Source organism: Esox lucius, chromosome 11, assembly GCF_011004845.1.
Source record: "Esox lucius isolate fEsoLuc1 chromosome 11, fEsoLuc1.pri, whole genome shotgun sequence".
Lineage (NCBI taxonomy): Eukaryota > Metazoa > Chordata > Actinopteri > Esociformes > Esocidae > Esox > Esox lucius.
In genome coordinates, this window is record NC_047579.1 from 13,971,654 (window position 1) to 13,992,403 (window position 20,750).

At 39.8% G+C, this 20,750-nt stretch overlaps 1 protein-coding gene across 1 annotated transcript; it reads left to right on the forward strand.

The window, feature by feature from the left end:
* The first annotated feature begins 2,152 nt into the window (after positions 1-2,152).
* LOC117595135 (NLR family CARD domain-containing protein 3-like) lies at positions 2,153-8,634 on the forward strand. Its single transcript, XM_034294928.1, has 5 exons — positions 2,153-2,279; positions 2,422-2,650; positions 6,470-8,276; positions 8,457-8,482; positions 8,537-8,634. The coding sequence occupies exons 1-5, from the start codon at positions 2,175-2,177 to the stop codon at positions 8,632-8,634; spliced, it is 2,265 nt and encodes a 754-aa protein (XP_034150819.1). The 5' UTR covers positions 2,153-2,174.
* The last annotated feature ends 12,116 nt before the right edge of the window (positions 8,635-20,750 follow it).

Sequence of the window (20,750 nt, forward strand, 5' to 3'; positions counted from 1 at the left end):
CATTTTTGGTGTATTTGTGAGTGAGGTCTCAATGACCACTAACAAGAGAAGCGCATTTGCTTTTGCCTCCCTGTTGGCCCGTAGAAGGATAGTACTGAAGTGGAAATCTCCTGAACCACCATTTTCATCAGTCTGGCTCAACGACCTGATGCTATTCCTGAAATTAGAAAAAATCAAGTATTTCTCTAGAGGTTCGACTGACACGTTCCATAAGATATGGGATCCGTTGTTGTTGTACTTTGAGAGGCTTAACGCCCTCCCCCTAGATAATATAAGGCCCTAACAGCTCTACCCAATACACGCAGTTGCGTTGTCTGATGTGTTTTCCACACGAAATGGGAACTGCTTTCTCCGTCAACCTCATCACATATCCTTATTATTATTTCTTTTCCTTTTTTTTTTCTTCTATTTTTCTCGCTTTTGTTTTGTTAGTAATGGCAGTATGTGGGTGGGATGGGGTTCATTTTCAAAAAGAAAAGAAAAGAAATCAAGACACTGTACCCAAATGCATAGATCTGTATTGTTTTGCCTTTCTTGAATAAAAACATGGTTTAAAAAAAAAAAGAAATGGTGGTTCTGCGTTAGAGTACAACCTAGGTTTTGGATCTCCTAACAAGCAATCAGAGCCTTTGTCCTGTTCACCTTGAAGCCTGCATCACCCATTGTCTGCAATAACTTATCAACCAGCTGTAGATGGTTTTCATATGAGTTGTCTGTGTGGAAGTTGTTCGCGATTTATACATGTAAAAACTTCTCTGAGTCTGATATAGCAGTTGATTATTTCAAGTTTAATTACGTGGATCCTGTGATGGTAATTCCATGTATCGACACTCGGAGTAAGGGACACAGAGACAAAGTTCTCTTTGTACATTCTAACAGTTATATTAACTATTATGCACATATGAGAGACGCGTAACCGCTTACACACACACAATCATCTGAGGAGTCTCTAACTCCATACATGAACAATCTGTATTTATTACATAGAAAAGGGCTGTAGTAAGATGCTGCCATGTCTTGTCATAAGAGTATACCAAAAGGGGCGGGCTGTCCCCCCACCTTATCCTTCTCAACCCCTGAGGAGACACAATGTCTGGATAGTCAACAGAGACACTAAAGGGTTATAGAGATTTACGAGTACCCCTCTAATCCACCCGTGCCGGTCAAGGATGTCTCATATTCAAACACCAGACCCCTCTTGGCATCTTTAGTAATTCATACATGTATAGGACGACAAAGAATACATCCTTCTTCTAGGCAGGAGGACATGGCCCAAATACCTAATAATCCTCTGATATTATACAGACATGTGTGTCACAATCAAAGTACAGATTTACATATCAGCCACTGGAAAGACAGACATTTCTCAAACGCACCTTAGTTCAAAATGTCCATAACAATCCACAGGAACAATTGCTTTCACAAGACAGAGTGCAAGTACAGAGACCAACAGAGTAGTGTCATAACCATTGTGCTGATTACACATTATTGCTTCTAGCTCTTTATACTCCTTCTTGTCAGCTGGCAGAATACTATCTCTAATGATATGAGATATATACAAAACAAGTCGTCATACTTATAGGAAAACAGGATAGAACCCTATACTGCCATGGCAACCATAGTTCTAGATCATAGTTACCAGACCTCCTGATCTGAGCTACCCCTAGTGTCCTACACAAAAGGAAGAATACAGAGGAGACACATGCAGCTTTACCTTGGTGCCAACTGAACAGGGTCGTTGATAAGATAGGGTTGAGGCCTGGCGCCTTGGTTGTGGCCCTAATCACTTCTAAGAACAGGGCATGCTGACCTAGGTCTTCTTCTGTATGTGGCAACCATGAACAGTCTAAAGCAATTTCAGGCCTAGTCTAAAACAGTTCATTTATTTAAAAGAACCAGAGAACCAGTTAAATTATTCATAAAAAATTATCTTCACGCTTAGACTCCCTTCATCTTCTCACAATACTATATCCAGGTCGCGGTTTATGATAAACTTTGTGTCTTATGGTTTTTAACTGTGAGTTAAAGGGATTTAAGAGCCCACATGTTTCTATTACAGAACTACAATAGTCAATGTTGGATTATGAATAGTAGCATTTATTAACTTGCTATTTGAAAAAAGTTGTTAGCACGAAACTGTGTGAGTCTGTACAAACTCTGGAAGTGTAGATGTGATGTCATGTTTTGTCCACAGAGACCAACAGGAGAGATCAGAGTCTGAGATTCTCAGTGGTCAATCTGTCCAGAGTCATCAAACAGACCTGTCGTCTATATTCAGTGTATGTGGTCCTGTTATCTACATTTGTTTCTGTATACCTTTAGTAAAGTTAACCTGTCAATCTTTCATGCATTTGTTAATATTGTTCTGATATTTAATTAACTTTATTTCAGTCTAATTTGAACTTTTTCACTCTCTTTCAGTTACTTGAACAGAATATCATGATGTTTGTGAAGAAAGAGTTAAAGAGGTTTAAGACAATGCTGAGTTCAGATCTCCCAGAAGGATTTAAGAGTCAGAGGGAGGATGAGGAAGGTGTGGACCCTGAAGATGAGAAGCAGGAGAGCAGTGCCAAAGCGGGGGCTCTGAAGATCACACTGCATGTCCTGAGGAACATGAACCAGAAGGATCTTGCTGACACACTGGAGAAAAGTAAGAGTTGTCTGACTTTACTGTGTTTGGTACCATTTGAAAGGAGACACTCTGTAGTTTGCAGGAATTATAAATTAATGCAGGAAAGTATAACACAATTGATTTGGCAGAATATAAAACAACCATAAACATGTTTGAGTTGCAGTGGGGAAGGCCAAACATGGATTTGTAACCTGGAGGAACTTCCCACTTGATCTACTAGATGTCAGCAGGATCTGGGTAAAGTTTCATGGCCATTTGATATAAAATTCAGTGATGTAATTACTCATTTGTAAAGCAAGCCCAAAGTGTCCTTTCCAGATTGGCCACTTTGTGCCAAATTGGACACTTTGTGCCAAATTGGACACTTTGTGCCAAATTGGACACATTATGAATTTTCAAGTTCATACATACACAGAACATACAACAGTGCATAGGTGATTAATATAAGGGTTACACACTCCCAGGAATGTTACACATGATGGAAAATTAGCTTTCCTTCATAAAGGTACTAACAGGAGGCGCCACAAGGAGGCGGATCCAATGATCTAACGTGTGGTGTTTGCATCATATGTGTTGATCTAACATCACAATTGGTGTTTGCATCATATGTGGTGATCTAACATCATAATTGGTGTTTGCATCATATGTGGTGATCTAACATCATATGTGGTGTTTGTATCATATGTGGTGATCTAACATATGTGTTTTTTGCATCATATGTGATCTAACATCATATGTGGTGTTTGTATCATATGTTAGATCACCACATATGACGTTAGATCATATCTGGTATCTATGCCTCCTTACACACATAGATAGTAAGCAAACAGTTGTCAGGAGTAGAAAGGAAAAGAGTAGAAGGGAATAGGAGAAAGAAGGGGGAGACTTATCGACTTTTGGGAAATCTCTGAAATGGCCAGTCATATGATGGCGTCACAGTGGGTGTCAAGAGCCAGAGGGACCTCCTGAATCACTGTTGGTTATTCAGGGAGTAATATGGGGATGAATAGGCCATAAGAAACAGCCACAAAATGTCATAGCCAAATCACAGACAATTGGTTACATATAAGGACATTATGACGTGACCCAATTGGAAGTAAATGCTCAGAAACTATATGACATAGCCTAACATAGCATAACATAACTTAACGTAGCCTAATATGCTAATGGTAATACACTGTATGTCTTGGGTAATCTATCTTATTGTACTCAAGTTGCTGGACTCAGTCCATGATTTCTTCCAAAAAAATATAGTCCAAATTGGTCTCCTATGTTGCTTTTCCACTTAGGAGTAGCCATTTAAACTTTAAATGCCGAGTATAGTTTTGTGAGCAGTGACAGCTATGCGTCTTGGCCAATAGTCAAGTTTGGTTGAAGATTTGTGGGGGTGGTGTGCATGGCTTGCCGTAAAGTGTGGCTCGTGTGCTCTCAACCTAGGGAGTTTCAAAGGATAAAAGGAGAAGGATAAACTATGTCTGGTTAAATGCTAGAGACTCTGTTCTTTTCAGGAATACCAATTATTGCAGTGTTAAAACCTAGTAAGGTTTGAATATCATGAATAGTTTTGCTCTGAGTTGGATTTTGTTTTACAACGCTGTGGAGAACATGAATCGTGTTGGATTATAAAAACTGGATTTATCAAACAAAACGATGCTTGGCTAAATCTCTGGGACCATCAAGATAAGAAATCAGAAGAAGACGGCTCATTGTAAGTACACAATTTACCATCAGACACCAAACTAGCGACCCTGGTGCCATTTTTGTGGATGTTGACTATACTCAAACACTTGCATAGGAGTCAGTCTCCGTAATAGCTACTTTAAATTGTGTACTGCAGTTAGATTAATGAGATTCTAAGCTTTCTGCACATATATAATGTCTATAACAAAAAATAAATAAATTACAACACTTTGCACACTTTGTGGCATAAACGTTAGGTGTCCCGGCGCCGGGACGGTTGCAGCTTAGTGGAAGTACTGTGTGAAGTACTGTGTCTAAAAAGCCAATACCTGTGATTGGCCCTGTTTGAGAGTTGACAGGTATTCCTCTACTATAGAGACTAAACCTGGGGGCATATCCTAAGAAAAACTTTAGATTACATTGAAGTGCCAGAAAACCTGGTTCACCAGTCTAATACTTGGTAGGTCTCCTATGGGACCACCTATATCCATGAGGGAACGTTGCACAGTCCTCATGCAGATGTTATTTGAGGCAGTGTTGCAGGTCTATCACGTGAAACAATTCTTGCTAGTTGATGCTGGTCATGTTCTCCCACAGTCTATTTATGGCCATACTGCTGTCGTCAGTTAGATGTTTGACCAGAATTCTTGTATTCACAGTACATCCTTTAAATGGTAGTGTGTGAAAATCCAAACTTCTCCTCTACCCCCAAAATGCTATGACCCATCTCACAAGCTCCACCTATTGATCCGTGTTGAAAATAGCTTAAAGATGATTCTACATTGTTGCTATGTATTTTGAATGGGCTCGTCTGAACCAGTTTTTTCTGGCACTTCAGTGTAGATTCAACTTCATTGTCATTGAACAGTACAACAAGTACTGTACAACAAAATGCAGTTATCATCTAACCAGAAGTGCCACATTTGCCAGCTCTGACTGTGGGATCCTGAGGCGTTCCCAGGCCAGTGTCGAAATATAATCTCTCCACCTGGTCCTGGGCCTTCCCCGAGGTCTCCTCCCAGCTGGACGTGCCTGGAACACCTCCCTAGGGAGTCGTCCTGGGGGCATCCTTACCAGATGCCCGAACCACCTCAACTGGCTCCTTTCGATGCAAAGGAGCAGCGGCTCTACTCCGAGTTCCTCACGGAAGGCTGAGCTTCTCACCCTATCCCTAAGGGAGAAGCCAGCCACCCTTCTGAGAAAACCCATTTCAGCCGCTTGTACTCGCAATCTGGTTCTTTCGGTCATGACCCAACCTTCATGACCATAGGTGAGGGTAGGAAGGAAAATTGACCGGTATATCGAGAGCTTTGCCTTCCGGCTCAGCTCTCCTTTCGTCACAATGGTGCAGTAAAGCGAATGCAATACCGCCCCCGCTGCTCCGATTCTCCGGCCAATCTCCCGCTCCATTGTCCCCTCACTCACGAACAAGACCCCGTGATACTTGAACTCCTTTACTTGGGGTAACGCCTCATTCCCTACCCGGAGGAGGCACTCCATCGGCTTCCTGATGAGAACCATGGCCTCAGATTTAGAGGTGCTAATCCTCATCCCAACTGCTTCGCACTCGGCTGTGAACCGGTCCAGTCGGTATAATGTATGTATTAAGTATAACATAAGTGTTAAGTATAACATAAGTGTTAAGTATAACATAAGTGTTAAGTATAACATAAGTGTTAAGTATAGTGGGATGTATAAATTAATACAAATGCAAGTACAAATGGCAGTCCTGATCCCCAGTTTGCCGCATGTCTGGTACTCTAAATAGTTGTACAGGGTTGTCAGGTCTTCTGTTCCACCAGTACAACATGTCCTGTTCTGTAAACATGGTCTTTATGTATTCATGTTGTACCAGTCCAGTATGACTGTCTGTTGAAATAAACCCTTGTGTTTAAATAAACCCTTTGTAGTTTTTATATGTTGTGAATCTATTTTGATGGGTTTTCCCATAACCTTTGTTTTTACATGTTTAAGAATATCTAAATTAATATCGATATTGCAATAATCATGATAAATATCACAGTATCACATTTTGTCAATATCATGCAACCCTACTTACAATACAGTCATTTAAATGAACAGTCATATTATCTGTGTTATTTATTAATTGATCATTTATAGAGACATCATTAATATCATCTGGGTTATTTATTTCAGATGAGCTTGCTGTGATTTGCCAACATGATCTCAAATCTAACCTGAAGAAGAAGTGTCAGTGCTTATTTGAGGGTATCGCTAAACAAGGGAACCCAACACTTCTCAATAAGATCTACACAGAGCTCTACATCACAGAGGGTGGAAGTGGAGGAGTCAATAATGAACATGAGGTGAGACAGATTGAGACAACAACCAGGAAACAAACAAGACCAGAGACAGCAATCAAATGTAATGACATCTTCAAACCCACACCTGGACAAGACAAACCTATCAGAACTGTGCTGACAAAGGGAGTCGCTGGAATTGGAAAAACAGTTTCTGTGCAGAAGTTCATTCTGGACTGGGCTAAAGGAAAAGCCAATCAGGATGTCCAATTTGTATTTCCCCTCCCTTTTAGGGAGTTGAATTTAATGAAAGGGGATGAACTCAGTTTGATTCAACTCATCAATCATTTCTCAGTTGAAACCAATAAAGCAAGAATCTCTAACTACAACAAATACAAAGTTGTGTTCATCTTTGATGGTCTGGATGAGTGCCGACTGCCCCTTGACTTCCAGAACAACAAGAGCTGTTATGATGTGACAGAGTCAACCTCAGTGGATGTGCTGCTGACAAACCTCATCAAGGGAAATCTGCTTCCCTCTGCTCTCCTCTGGATAACTACCAGACCTGCAGCAGCCAATCAGATCCCTTCTGGGTGTGTTGACCTGGTGACAGAGGTGAGAGGGTTCAATGACCCACAGAAAGAGGAGTACTTCAGGAAGAGATTCAGTGATGAGGACCTGGCCAACAGAATCATCTCACACATAAAGACATCAAGGAGCCTCCACATCATGTGTCACATACCAGTCTTCTGTTGGATCGTTGCTACAATCCTTGAGCACATGTTGACTACAGATGATAAAGTAGAGCTGCCCAAGACCCTAACAGACATGTACTCACACTTCCTTGTGTTTCAGTCCACACACAGGAATGTAAAGTATGATAGGAAAAAAGAGACAGATCCACACTGGAATAAAGAGAGCATTCTGACACTGGGAAAACTGGCTTTTCAACAGCTACAGAAAGGCAATCTGATTTTCTATGAAGAAGATTTAAAAGAGTGTGGCATTGATATCAATGAAGCATCAGTGTACTCAGGAGTCTGTACACAGATCTTTAAAGAGGAATGTGGGCTGAACCAGGACAAGGTGTTCTGCTTTGTCCATCTGAGTATTCAGGAGTTTCTAGCTGCAGTCTATGTTCTCTCATTCAACAACAACAATAAGAATCTAATGGATGAACAACAGTCAACCTTCATAACACTTCTACTCTGGACAACACCTGAAATATATTTTCACAGAAAGCAAGTCACATTCTACAAGACTGCTGTGGATGAAGCCTTCCAGAGTAAGACTGGACACCTGGATCTTTTCCTTCGCTTCCTTCTGGGTCTCTCACTAGAGTCAAATCAGAAGCATTTACGAGGTCTACTGACAAAGACCAAAAGCAGCTCACAGAGCCATGAAGAAACCATCAAGTACATCAAGAAGAAGATCAGGGAGAATCCCTCTTCAGAGAGGTGCATCAATCTGTTCCACTGTCTGAATGAACTGAATGACCGTTCTCTAGTGGAGGAGATCCAAAGATACCTGAGTTCAGGACGTCTCTCCAGAGAAGAACTGTCACCTGCACAGTGGTCAGCTCTGGTCTTTGTGTTACTGACTTCAGAAGAGGAGATTGATGTGTTTGACCTGAAGAAATACTCCACATCAGAGGAAGGTCTTCTGAGGTTGTTGCCAGTGATCAAAACCTGCAGAACTGCTCTGTAAGTACAGTCACGCAAATTCCCCCTGAACTATTGCTCCCCTCACACACACACACACACACACACACACCCATACACATTCACACGCACACACTTACTCTTCCTTGAACTACAGTACTGTAGTCTAATTTTATTCTGAACTATTGTTCTGTTTGTGACATGATGATAATCTCTCTCCAGACTGTCAGGTTGTAGAATCACAAAGAAAGGCTATGCTTCTCTGGTCTCAGCTCTGAAGTCAAACCCCTCACACCTGAAAGAACTGGATCTGAGCTACAATCAGCCAGAGGAATCAGGAGTGATTAAACTCTCTGCTTTGATGGAGGATCCACAATGTAGACTGGAGACTCTGAAGTGAGTAATACTATTTTTTTTAAATATTTGATACAAAATGGTGATCATTAACATTATAATAATACAACAGGTGTTACACTACAACCAGGGACTAAAAACAGCTGCTGTTGTCAATGGGTGAACCTCCACCAGCCCTGAGCTCCCAGCAGGACAAAGTCCCCAACCACCTGGTGAAGTCCACTGTTCACTGGTACAATATAAATGTTCACTGCACTTCTGTTTTTAAACCAGCATGAATATATATAATAGATTGAATATATATTAGATTGTTTTACCTGCGTATTGGGTCACAGTATATTTCACTGCTGCCTGTTTGATCAAAAATCTTTCAGGTAATGTGTGTGATTGTTGTGTTCAGAGTTTCCAAATATACTGTATATATTCTAATAGGAAATTTCATTGACTAATCAAAGACCGTAAGAGAACAGATTTTACTAGATAAGTAAGTTGACTTACCATATTTTCCACACTATAAGGCGCACTTAAAAGCCTTTAATTTTCTCAAAAACGACAGTGCGCCTTATAATCCGGAGCACCTTTTATATGGATCAATTGGTTAATTGGTTGATCCATACTGGTTGTACACGGCGCTCAAGGCGCTCTGTCAAAATGTTTCAGTATGAAAAACCAATAAAAACTATTTAATAATAATAAAATGTTTCAGTACGACTGGTAAACTACAAAGCCGCACCGCTTGCAGCATTACAGCTACCGTAGTCAGTATGCAACCCCAGTCAAACGTTTGACTGCAGTATCTTCTATTCTATGCGCCTTATAATCTGGTGCGCCTATATAAGAAAACAGTTCTATAATAGGCCATTCATTGAAGGTGCGCCTTATAATCTGTTGCGCCTTATTTTGCGGGAAATACTTAGTCTAATTATCGTTACAGTCCTACTTTCCAGGTTTATCAACCATTCAAACTAATCTTCATTACAACCCTCTGATGTCCACAGATTCACCCCTCTTTTTCTGTTTATTATCATTCCTGCTACTCCTCCCTTCACACACACACACACACACACACCCATACACATTCACACGCACACACTTTCTCTTCCTTGAACTACAGTACTGTATATTTATTGACTGAGAACATTGATGATTTTCTATACAGGATTTCTATACATTCTAGTGTCATGTATTGTCAATGTCAGTTTTATAAAGTATGTCCTTAAGTAATGTTGACATGATAATGATGTAATATATAGAGGATATTCTCATGTTATTCTGAACTATTGTTCTGTTTGTGACATGATGATATTCTCTCTCCAGACTGTCAGGTTGTGGAATCACAAAGGAAGGCTGTGCTTCTCTGGTCTCAGCTCTGAAGTCAAACCCCTCACACCTGAAAGAACTGGATCTGAGTAACAATCAGCCAGAGGATTCAGGAGTGATTAAACTCTCTGCTTTAATGGAGGATCCACAATGTAGATTGGAGACTCTGAAGTGAGTAATACTAGTTTTTTTTATATTTGATACAACATGGTGATCATTAACATTATAATAATACAACAGAGGTGTTACACTACAACAAGGGATTAAAAACAGCTGCTGTTGTCAATGGGTGAACCTCCACCAGCCCTGAGCTCCCAGCAGGACAAAGTCCCCAACCACCTGGTGAAGTCCACTGTTCACTGGTACAATATAAATGTTCTCTGCACTTCTGTTTTTAAACCAGCATGAATATATATAATAGATTGAATATATATTAGATTGTTTTACCTGTGTATTGGGTCACAGTATATTTCACTGCTGCCTGTTTGATCAAAAATCTTTCAGGTAATGTGTGTGATTGTTGTGTTCAGAGTTTCCAAATATACTGTATATATTCTAATAGGAAATTTTATTGACTAATCAAAGACCGTAAGAGAACAGATTTTACTAGATAAGTAAGTTGACTTACCATATTTTCCACACTATAAGGCGCACTTAAAAGCCTTTAATTTTCTCAAAAACGACAGTGCGCCTTATAATCCGGAGCACCTTTTATATGGATCAATTGGTTAATTGGTTGATCCATACTGGTTGTACACGGCGCTCAAGGCGCTCTGTCAAAATGTTTCAGTATGAAAAACCAATAAAAACTATTTAATAATAATAAAATGTTTCAGTACGACTGGTAAACTACAAAGCCGCACCGCTTGCAGCATTACGGCTACCGTAGTCAGTATGCAACCCCAGTCAAACGTTTGACTGCAGTATCTTCTATTCTATGCGCCTTATAATCTGGTGCGCCCTATATAAGAAAACAGTTCTATAATAGGCCATTCATTGAAGGTGCGCCTTATAATCTGTTGCGCCTTATTTTGCGGGAAATACTTAGTCTAATTATCGTTACAGTCCTACTTTCCAGGTTTATCAACCATTCAAACTAATCTTCATTACAACCCTCTGATGTCCACAGATTCACCCCTCTTTTTCTGTTTATTATCATTCCTGCTACTCCTCCCCTCACACACACACACACACCCATACACATTCACACGCACACACTTTCTCTTCCTTGAACAACAGTACTGTATATTCATTGACTGAGAATATTAATTATTTTCTATACAGGATTTCTATACATTCTAGTGTCATGTATTGTCAATGTCAGTTTTATAAAGTATGTCCTTAAGTAGAGTTGACATGACAATGATGTAATATATAGAGGATATTCTAATGTTATTCTGAACTGTTGTTCTGTTTGTGACTTAATGATATTCTCTCTCCAGACTGTCAGGTTGTAGAATCACTGAGGAAGGCTGCGCTTCCCTGATCTCAGCTCTGAAGTCAAACCCCTCACACCTGAAAGGACTGGATCTGAGCTACAATGACCTGAAGGATACGGGAGTGGAGAAGCTCTCTGCTCTGCTGAAGGACCCACAATGTAGACTGGAGACTCTGAGGTGAGTAACACAATTGACAACAGAACAATTTACATGACAACAACACAACAGAGCGGCAACACAACCAAAGGGGAATACAAACATGTTCTGTGTTTCCACCTCTACCTTTTCTGAGCTGCCAGCAGTTCCAAGCCTCCATCCCTGGTAAAGACCAAACCCTGTCAGACATCCCAGCAGGCCTGGAAGGAAACACACCACAACTAACAGGACCACCATTACAAACACAAACACATTCTTACATAATAAATAATAATTTCTGTTAGTCCAAGTCTATCACACATTAGAACTAATCTTCATTCCACCCCTCTGATGTCCACTGATCCACCATTCATTCCCACTGTATTATTGTTACACTCTTTCTTATTGAAGACATCCCTTCATTCTACCATGTTCTCTCATATGGACTTGAACTTCCCATCTGTTACATTTCTTCATGAATTGTCTGGTTACATCATACTGATGCTGCCCAGGGATCCATCATTGTGCAGAGTAATTTGTCTCAGTTCTTCCAGGGTGGATGGGTGGAAGTCACACAGGGCTGCCTTGTCATGTTGCACTCTAGCGACTCCTTGTGGTAGAGTGGCTGACTGTAATCTCAGTCATGGTTGTAAAGCTGGGGAATGTGTTACCCTCAAGTACACGTATATCAGATAAACACTTCCCGATTAAGTGAGCAGTGTGATTAGATATGCTTATAAAATATATCTCAATCTAGTTAATTTATTTTGACTATCCCGTAACTTCTGTGTGAATGTTGAGACAAGGCAGCATAATGCAGCATAATGCCTTGTCTAGCTAATGCCTTGGTGCCAATGTTTTCTGGCCATAACAACAAAAGAAGAAATGTATTAGACCATCTAGCCAGCTGTTTTTATATATACAGTCCCTTGAAACTATACTTTCTAAATGAAACTACACTTAATATATAGACTAACAGAGTTGCGTTTCAGTCTGCATTAAATCAAACAAATCTACCGATGTGTTCCAGTGAATAAACAAATATCTTTGGAAGGAAGCTTAAATAAATAAATGCAAACTCTTAACAAAAATGTAAAGAATCATTAGACAATGTCCATATTATTATGATAATTTATTCTTGTTCAGTAGAATTAGCATGTCCACGTGCTCCGGGAGTAGACAAGTAGGCTTACGTAGTCTGTAGACTTTCAAACCTGCAGGAGAGAAAACCCTTTCAGCCAGGACAGATGTTTCCAGGATGTACAGGTATGTTTTCACTAGCTGTGATCATTTCCTGTAGTTGGCTGTTAGACAGATTTGTTTAGTCTATAAGAAATAACCTGTCATTACTGCCACCAAGTGAGTCGATAGGTAATACAGGTTTTTTTGTAAGTTTAAAAAAATTGATTAACTTGTCGAAAAATGCCATCCTTGTCTAAATGCGACAATTCTGTATATTTTTTATTATTATTAATGTCTCACACAAAAAATACAGTATCTAATATACATTTACAATACATAATATCAAGTAGATCAAATGTCAAACACATGTTGGTAGTTAGTGGCCCTGGAATGGGTTGAGGTGGAGCCCTGGTAGTCAGGGGACACTTGTTGGGCTGAAGGGTCCACATATTAAAGCACTATGGGTCTATCTATCTACATTGTGCATTCACAGTATATTGTCCCAGGGTCCTCTGACCATAATTGGCCATCAGGGTGCCTTGTAAGCTGAGGCCCCTAATTGTCAGAGGCCCCTGGGCCCAGGCCCCATTTGCCTGGTCCATAATCTGTCCCTGGTTCCTGAGCCCATGCAGTGATGTCCACTACAGAATCCTGTCTGTTTTTAATGCAGTGATGTCCACTACAGAATCCTGTCTGTTTTTAATGCAGTGATGTCCACTACAGAATCCTGTCTGTTTTTAATGCAGTGATGTCCACTACAGAATCCTGTCTGTTTTTAGTGCAGTGATGTCCACTACAGAATCCTGTCTGTTTTTAATGCATTGATTTCCACTACAGAATCCTGTCTGTTTTTAATGCAGTGATGTCCACTACAAGAAGCGTGTCTGTTTTTAATGCAGTGATGTCCACTACAAGAAGTGTGTCTGTTTTTAATGCAGTGATGTCCACTACAGAATCCTGTCTGTTTTTAATGCAGTGCCGCCTGAGAGTCCGAAGATTACGGCCATCCAATATTGGTGTTCGGCCTTGTCCCTTTTATATACAGAGATTTCTCTGGATTCTCAATCTTTTAATAATGTTATGTACTGTGGATGATGAAATCCCCAAACTCTTTTCAATTTAACGTTATTCTTAAATTGTTTCACTATTGGCCTGCACAGTCTTTCACAGAGTGGTGAACTCCTCCCCATCTTCTGAAAGACTCATCCTCTCTGGGATGCTCTTATTATACCCAATCATGTAATTAGACAATAAACCTAATTAGTTGTATGCTCTTTCACCAGGTTGGTTTTTCATTACACAACTTTTCCAGTCTTTTGTTGCCCCTGTCCCAGATTTTTTAAATGTGTTGCTGGCAACAACATAACATGTCTCAGTTTCAACATTTGATATGTTGTCTTTGTATTATTTTCTATTGAATCTAGTGTTACGGGCAACCAAGGCTTTCTGAAGTGTTTGAGGCTTTCAAAATCATATGTTCTCAAGGCTTTGAAACTCACTGCACAGTGGTGTCACCTGCTGGTCAGGAATAAATATCACATGTTTAATGTTTATATAGATGTACGTATCTTCTACAGTTTCCAACATGACTTTGTGATGCAGTGGGTAGGCGCGTGCTTTCCAAAGGGAAATTAAAATGCCAGGTTCATATCCACATTCTTCCTGCCTTTCCAGACAACACAACTATGCATCCATTGTAATGTTTTGTATTATTAAGACAAGAGTGTCATAAGATACACATAAATAAAAACAATTATTTAAAAACAGTGAACAATATCATTTGAACTAAAAAGGTTAAACATGATCTGGCACCATAACAAGTCACTGAGTGAGAGTCGGTGACACTACCCACTGGGGCATCGATGGACTTATAATACAAACAACAAATAAGTGATTAAATAAGGTGACCAGTAGAGGGCGGTGTTTGAAAGTCTCAGGCACCAAACAACCATAGAAGCCTGTATTTTACAAGAGGTTTTGGAAAAAGCATGTGATCAAACGAGGCTTCATATGTCATCAATCACATGGTATTACACCGATACAAGACTCAGCCCTTTAACATGGATTAGAATGGGTTGACATTTCAAAGTAACCCTTGATTGGGGAGTTTAGTTCAATCTCCTGATCAACAATAGCAGAGTGGCAGCTGAAATCATGTTTTGTAAATAGTTCTCTTTTATAAATCTGGCTTCTTTGCAATTGAGATTTAATTAGCATGGACTAGGTTGTTAGATTTAGTCATAGATTTCAAACATGTAGTTTCAAAATGGGAAGTTACTTCTTCAAAACCTTGTGATCAATGACGTCTGAATCTTTGATTACATGCCTTTTTAAACCTTGTTGCAAAATGCTCCCAGTTCTGTCTTGGATGCCAATTTGCTTTCACTCACTGACCTCGACACCTAATTCACCATTCTATGAACATAATGTGTTAGTGTTGGGGTTATGAGTTACAGGCAGTGACATGAGACACTATCACATAATGTCTAAATGATTTGTTTCATTTCATATATGTTATGACACTTTATCCTAAACATTACTATGGATAAACAGTTTAAAATAAATGTTTACCTGGGAGGCAAACCCCCCATTCTGACTTGTAACCTGAGATTATTTATTGCTGATCAGGAGATGTCACTATTGTAAATTATTTAATAACTGAATTCATCTTTAGTAACTATTTCATCTTTTTTTTTACAATCTTAAAAAGCCTTGGTTGCCCATCAGTACTTGAAAGTTCAGAGACTTTGTTAATGTGAGTATTTTGTGGATAAATGATAATCTCTGTGCAGGCTGTCAGGCTGTCTGGTCACAGAGGAAGGCTGTGCTTCTCTGGTCTCAGCTCTGAAAGAACTGGATCTGAGCAACAATGACCCAGGAGACTTGGGAGTCAGACTGCTCTCTGCTGGACTGGAGGATCCACACTGGAGACTGGAGAAACTCAAGTAAGTCCTGTAGATGTTTTCTCTTTCAGTAATCAGTAATGTGGTATTAAGCTGTCATGTTGTTTTGCATCATGTAATATGTGTAAAATACAGACCTGCCCTACCTGTAATCAGTTTGTGTAGCATGAACAATAATTATACATTTGAGGAAAACATTATTTACTGTATTCATGAAATTCAGTTTTTGTAAAATCACCACCCAATCCGAGTCTGATCCAAGGTCGTCCGTATCTGGTCCAAAAATGTACCGTCATGAGGGTTAATTGTCTCTAAATTGTGTTGGATATATAACAGACACAAACTCATCCTAAAGAGAAAAATGTCTGTTCTCTTCTGACGCAGGCCTGTCTCATTATTTTCTCTTGACTGGCAATGAATGTTAACTTATCAACTGGTTTTGTTATAGTTCAACATGTTTTATACACCCATCAGCCATAACATAATGACCACCTGACTAATATTGTGTAGGTCCACATTTTGCCACCAAAACAGCACTGATCTGTATATATATTTATATTGATTATCAGTGTTATTCACTTCACCTGTCAGTGGTCATAATGTTATGGCTGATTGGTGTAAATATTTATATAGATTATCAGTGTTATTCACTTCACCTGTTAGTGGTCATAATGTTATGACTGATCGGTGTATATATTTATATAGATTATCAGTGTTATTCACTTCACCTGTCAGTGGTCATATTGTTATGGCTGATTGGTGTATATATTTATATAGATTATCAGTGTTATTCACTTCACCTGTCAGTGGTCATAATGTTATGGCTGATTGGTGTATATATTTATATAGATTATCAGTGTTATTCACTTCACCTGTCAGTGGTCATAATGTTATGGCTGATTGGTGTAAATATTTATATAGATTATCAGTGTTATTCACTTCACCTGTCAGTGGTCATAATGTTATGGCTGATCGGTGTATATATTTATATAGATTATCAGTGTTATTCACTTCACCTGTCAGTGGTCATAATGTTATGGCTGATTGGTGTAAATATTTATATAGATTATCAGTGTTATTCACTTCACCTGTTAGTGGTCATAATGTTATGACTGATCAGTGTATATATTTATATAGATTATCAGTGTTATTCACTTCACCTGTCAGTGGTCATAATGTTATGGCTGATTGGTGTAAATATTTATATAGATTATCAGTGTTATTCACTTCACCTGTTAGTGGTCATAATGTTATGGCTGATCGGTGTATATATTTATATAGATTATCAGTGTTATTCACTTCACCTGTCAGTGGTCATAATGTTATGGCTGATTGGTGTATATATTTATATAGATTATCAGTGTTATTCACTTCACCTGTCAGTGGTCATAATGTTATGGCTGATTGGTGTAAATATTTATATAGATTATCAGTGTTATTCACTTCACCTGTCAGTGGTCATATTGTTATGGCTGATCGGTGTATTTATTTATATAGATTATCAGTGTTATTCACCTCACCTGTCAGTGGTCATAATGTTATGGCTGATTGGTGTATATATTTATATAGATTATCAGTGTTATTTTCCCTTCCCAATGTTCCTGCTTTTCCTTTCCATCAAAGTCAGGATCCTGGAACTGGAAAAAGCCATGTGTCATATGACTTTAGAGATCATACAAAATCTGATCACCATTATGTATGCATGGAAAGAGCACTGAGTTTGTGAGCAAACATTCATTTATCCTCAATTCCATCAACAGAGTCATTATGGATAGTTTGTTCACTGTTTTAGGAACAAACATTAAAACCTCATGATTGAACTATTTGAAGAGTAACTGGATGTACATTATTGGAGATGTGTTCCAGTGATTGGGAGGTTTGCTCTTTGTGTCTATTGTATCTAATCAAGCATGTTATTATTTATGGGGACATTTTGGGGTAATCAGTGGATTTCTATATTTTGAAGGTTGTTTTGTGTTTAGGCTCTTACATACACGTACAGACACACACTTTACTGTTTACTTACTCATGTACAAACACACACATACACTTGTTCTTCTATTCCTTTGGGGAACTGAATAACCTAACCTTTATACCAAAACTTATCCAAACCCTAAACACCAAACTGGTAATGATTAGGAAAGTTTCCCCAATTCTAACAATGTCTTATTGTATGTTTTTCCTTAACTCATAATCCAGAAATCATATTTTCTACCGTGGGAACTGTGGTAGAAATGTACAGAACAGGCCCCACTATTTAAAAAATAAATATGGTGTGTTATTGGAGGAGGGGTTGTGTATGGTGTGTTATTAGAGGAGGGGTTGTGTATGGTGTGTTATTAGAGGAGGGGTTGTGTATTGTGTGTTATTAGAGGAGGGGTTGTGTATGGTGTATGTTGGGAGGAGGTGTGAGTGTGTTTTCGGGGGGTTGTGTATAGTGTTTGTGTGTGATTGGGGGTTGTGTGGTGTGGTTGTGTGTGATTGGGGGGTTGTGTATTGTGTTTGTGTGTGATTGGGGGTTGTATTTTGTGTTTGTGTGTGATTGGGAGTTGTGTATTGTGTGTGGTTTGGGAGGAGGTGTGAGTGTGTTTTCGGGGTATTGCGTTTGTGTGTGATTGGGGGGTTGTGTATAGTGTTTGTGTGTGATTGGGGGTTGTGTTTGTGTGTTATTAGAGGAGGGGTTGTGTATGGTGTGTTATTGGAGGAGGGGTTGTGTATGGTGTGTTATTAGAGGAGGGGTTGTGTATGGTGTTATTAGAGGAGGGGTTGTGTATGGTGTGTTATTGGAGGAGGGGTTGTGTATGGTGTGTTATTGGAGGAGGGGTTGTGTATGGTGTGTTATTAGAGGAGGGGTTGTGTATGGTGTGTTATTAGAGGAGGGGTTGTGTATGGTGTGTTATTGGAGGAGGGGTTGTGTATGGTTTGTTATTAGAGGAGGGGTTGTGTATGGTGTGTTATTGGAGGAGGGGTTGTGTATGGTGTGTTATTGGAGGAGGGGTTGTGTATGGTGTGTTATTGGAGGAGGGGTTGTGTATGGTGTGTTATTGGGAGTTGTGTATTGTGTGTGGTTTGGGAGTTGTGTATTGTGTTTGTGTGTGATTGGGGGGTTGTGTATTTTGTTTGTGTGTGATTGGGGGGTTGTGTATTGTGTTTGTGTGTGATTGGGGGGTTGTGTATTGTGTTTGTGTGTGATTGGGGGGTTGTGTATTGTGTTTGTGTGTGATTGGGGGGTTGTGTATTGTGTTTGTGTGTGATTGGGGGGTTGTGTATTGTGTTTGTGTGTGATTGGGGGGTTGTGTATTGTGTTTGTGTGTGATTGGGGGGTTGTGTTTGTGTGTGATTGGGGGGTTGTGTATTGTGTCTGTGTGTGATTGGGGGGTTGTGTGGTGTGTTCTGGCAGAATGGAAGACGTTTAATTAAAAAACGAAGCAGTCATATTGTGTGTTTGCAGAAATAATTATGATTTGAAATTTGGGTTGTGTTTGGTGTGTGATGGGAAAAGGGAATTGATGTTTGTGTGATTGGGGAGGGGAGTTGTGTGTGTGTAAGACAGGTTGTGTGTCACTGAATGACAGTCTGCTCCTCTGCTTCTTCCACAGTATGGATCATGGTGGAGAGTGGAGGTTGAAATCAGGACTGAAGAAATATAAGTGATTTATTATACAGAACACATATACAGCTGGTGTGTGTGTTTGTGTGTGTGTAAGTTTGTGCATATTTGTTTCATTCTGCATGTGTGTGTTTGTGTGTGTTTCTATGTGTGTATAATATGAATGATGATGATGTGTAATATTGTGTCTTGGTCTCATCCATCAGATGTCTGTGATCTCACACTGGACCCAAACACAGTAAACAGACTCCTCTCTCTGTCTGAGGAGAACAGAAAGGTGACATGGAGGAGAGAGGAGCAGCCATGTCCTGATCACCCGAAGAGATTTGAGGACTGGCCACAGGTGTTGTGTAGAGAGGGTCTGTCTGGATGCTGTTACTGGGAGGTAGAGTGGAGTGGGAGAAGGGCTGTGATAGGAGTGACATATAAAGGAATCAACAGGAGAGGAGAGGGTGATGACTGTTGGCTTGGATTCAATGACAAGTCCTGGTGTCTGGTCTGTAATGGTAACAGTTACTCTGTCTGTCACAATAAGAAGACAACTGTCCTACCTGTCACCTCCTCAGACTCCCACAGAGTAGGAGTGTATCTGGACTGGCCAGCCGGCACTCTGTCCTTCTACAGGGTCTCCTCTGACACACTGACCCACCTGTACACATTCAACACCACATTCACTGAGCCCCTCTATCCAGGGTTTTGGGTTTATATTAACTCCTCAGTGTCTCTGTGTCAGATGGTCCCTGTGTCAAACACAACATGATGTTTCACTCTAATCATGGTCATGTTCAGTAGGACACTGTAGTAAAACACTGACAATAACTCTCTAGTAGTGAGTAAATATATCATATGACTGTAAATATTCCTGATTAAACACCACTGAAGATGTAACCTGTAAGCTAGAGTCATTATTCAATAGCATGAATCACCACACTGGTCTGTAAAACCTTCACATTTAGAAATCATTCATCTGGTTGTTATTGTTTATCTTTGGTGTTTGTAAACACTGATGTCTGTAGAATGTTTATTTATTTAATTGTTGACAAAACATTCCTGCTTCTGTATATTAATTTCAGTGTCCCAGATTTGACAGAATAAAAAAATAGTTTTAAAACAGATTATTTAGGATTGTGTTTTATATATAATGTGTGTTTGTGTGTGTGGACAGATAGAATGCTGTAAATACTTTACTAAACACAGACCACCAAAGCCATTGGATTGATGTGACAGTTGACCGTCCAACAACAGAAACTTTGTCTCCCCCTCTGTTCTTCTCCTATCTCTGTCTCCCACTCCTCTCCCCTTCTGCTCCTCTTTTCCTTGCCCTCTCTCCTCTCTTCCTGTCTTCCTTACTTCCTCTCTTCCTCTTCCACTCTCTTTCCTCTTCTTCTCTTCTGCTCCTCTGCCTCTCCTCCTCTCCTGTTCTCCCTCTCATCCTCTCATTTATCTCCCAATGTCCACCTCTCCTTTCTCAATCTCTCTTCTCCTTTCCTCCTCTTGCTCCCCTCTTCACTTCCTGTCTTCCTCTCCTACTCTCCCCCTTTCCTCGTTTCTTCTCCCCATCTGCTCTTCTATC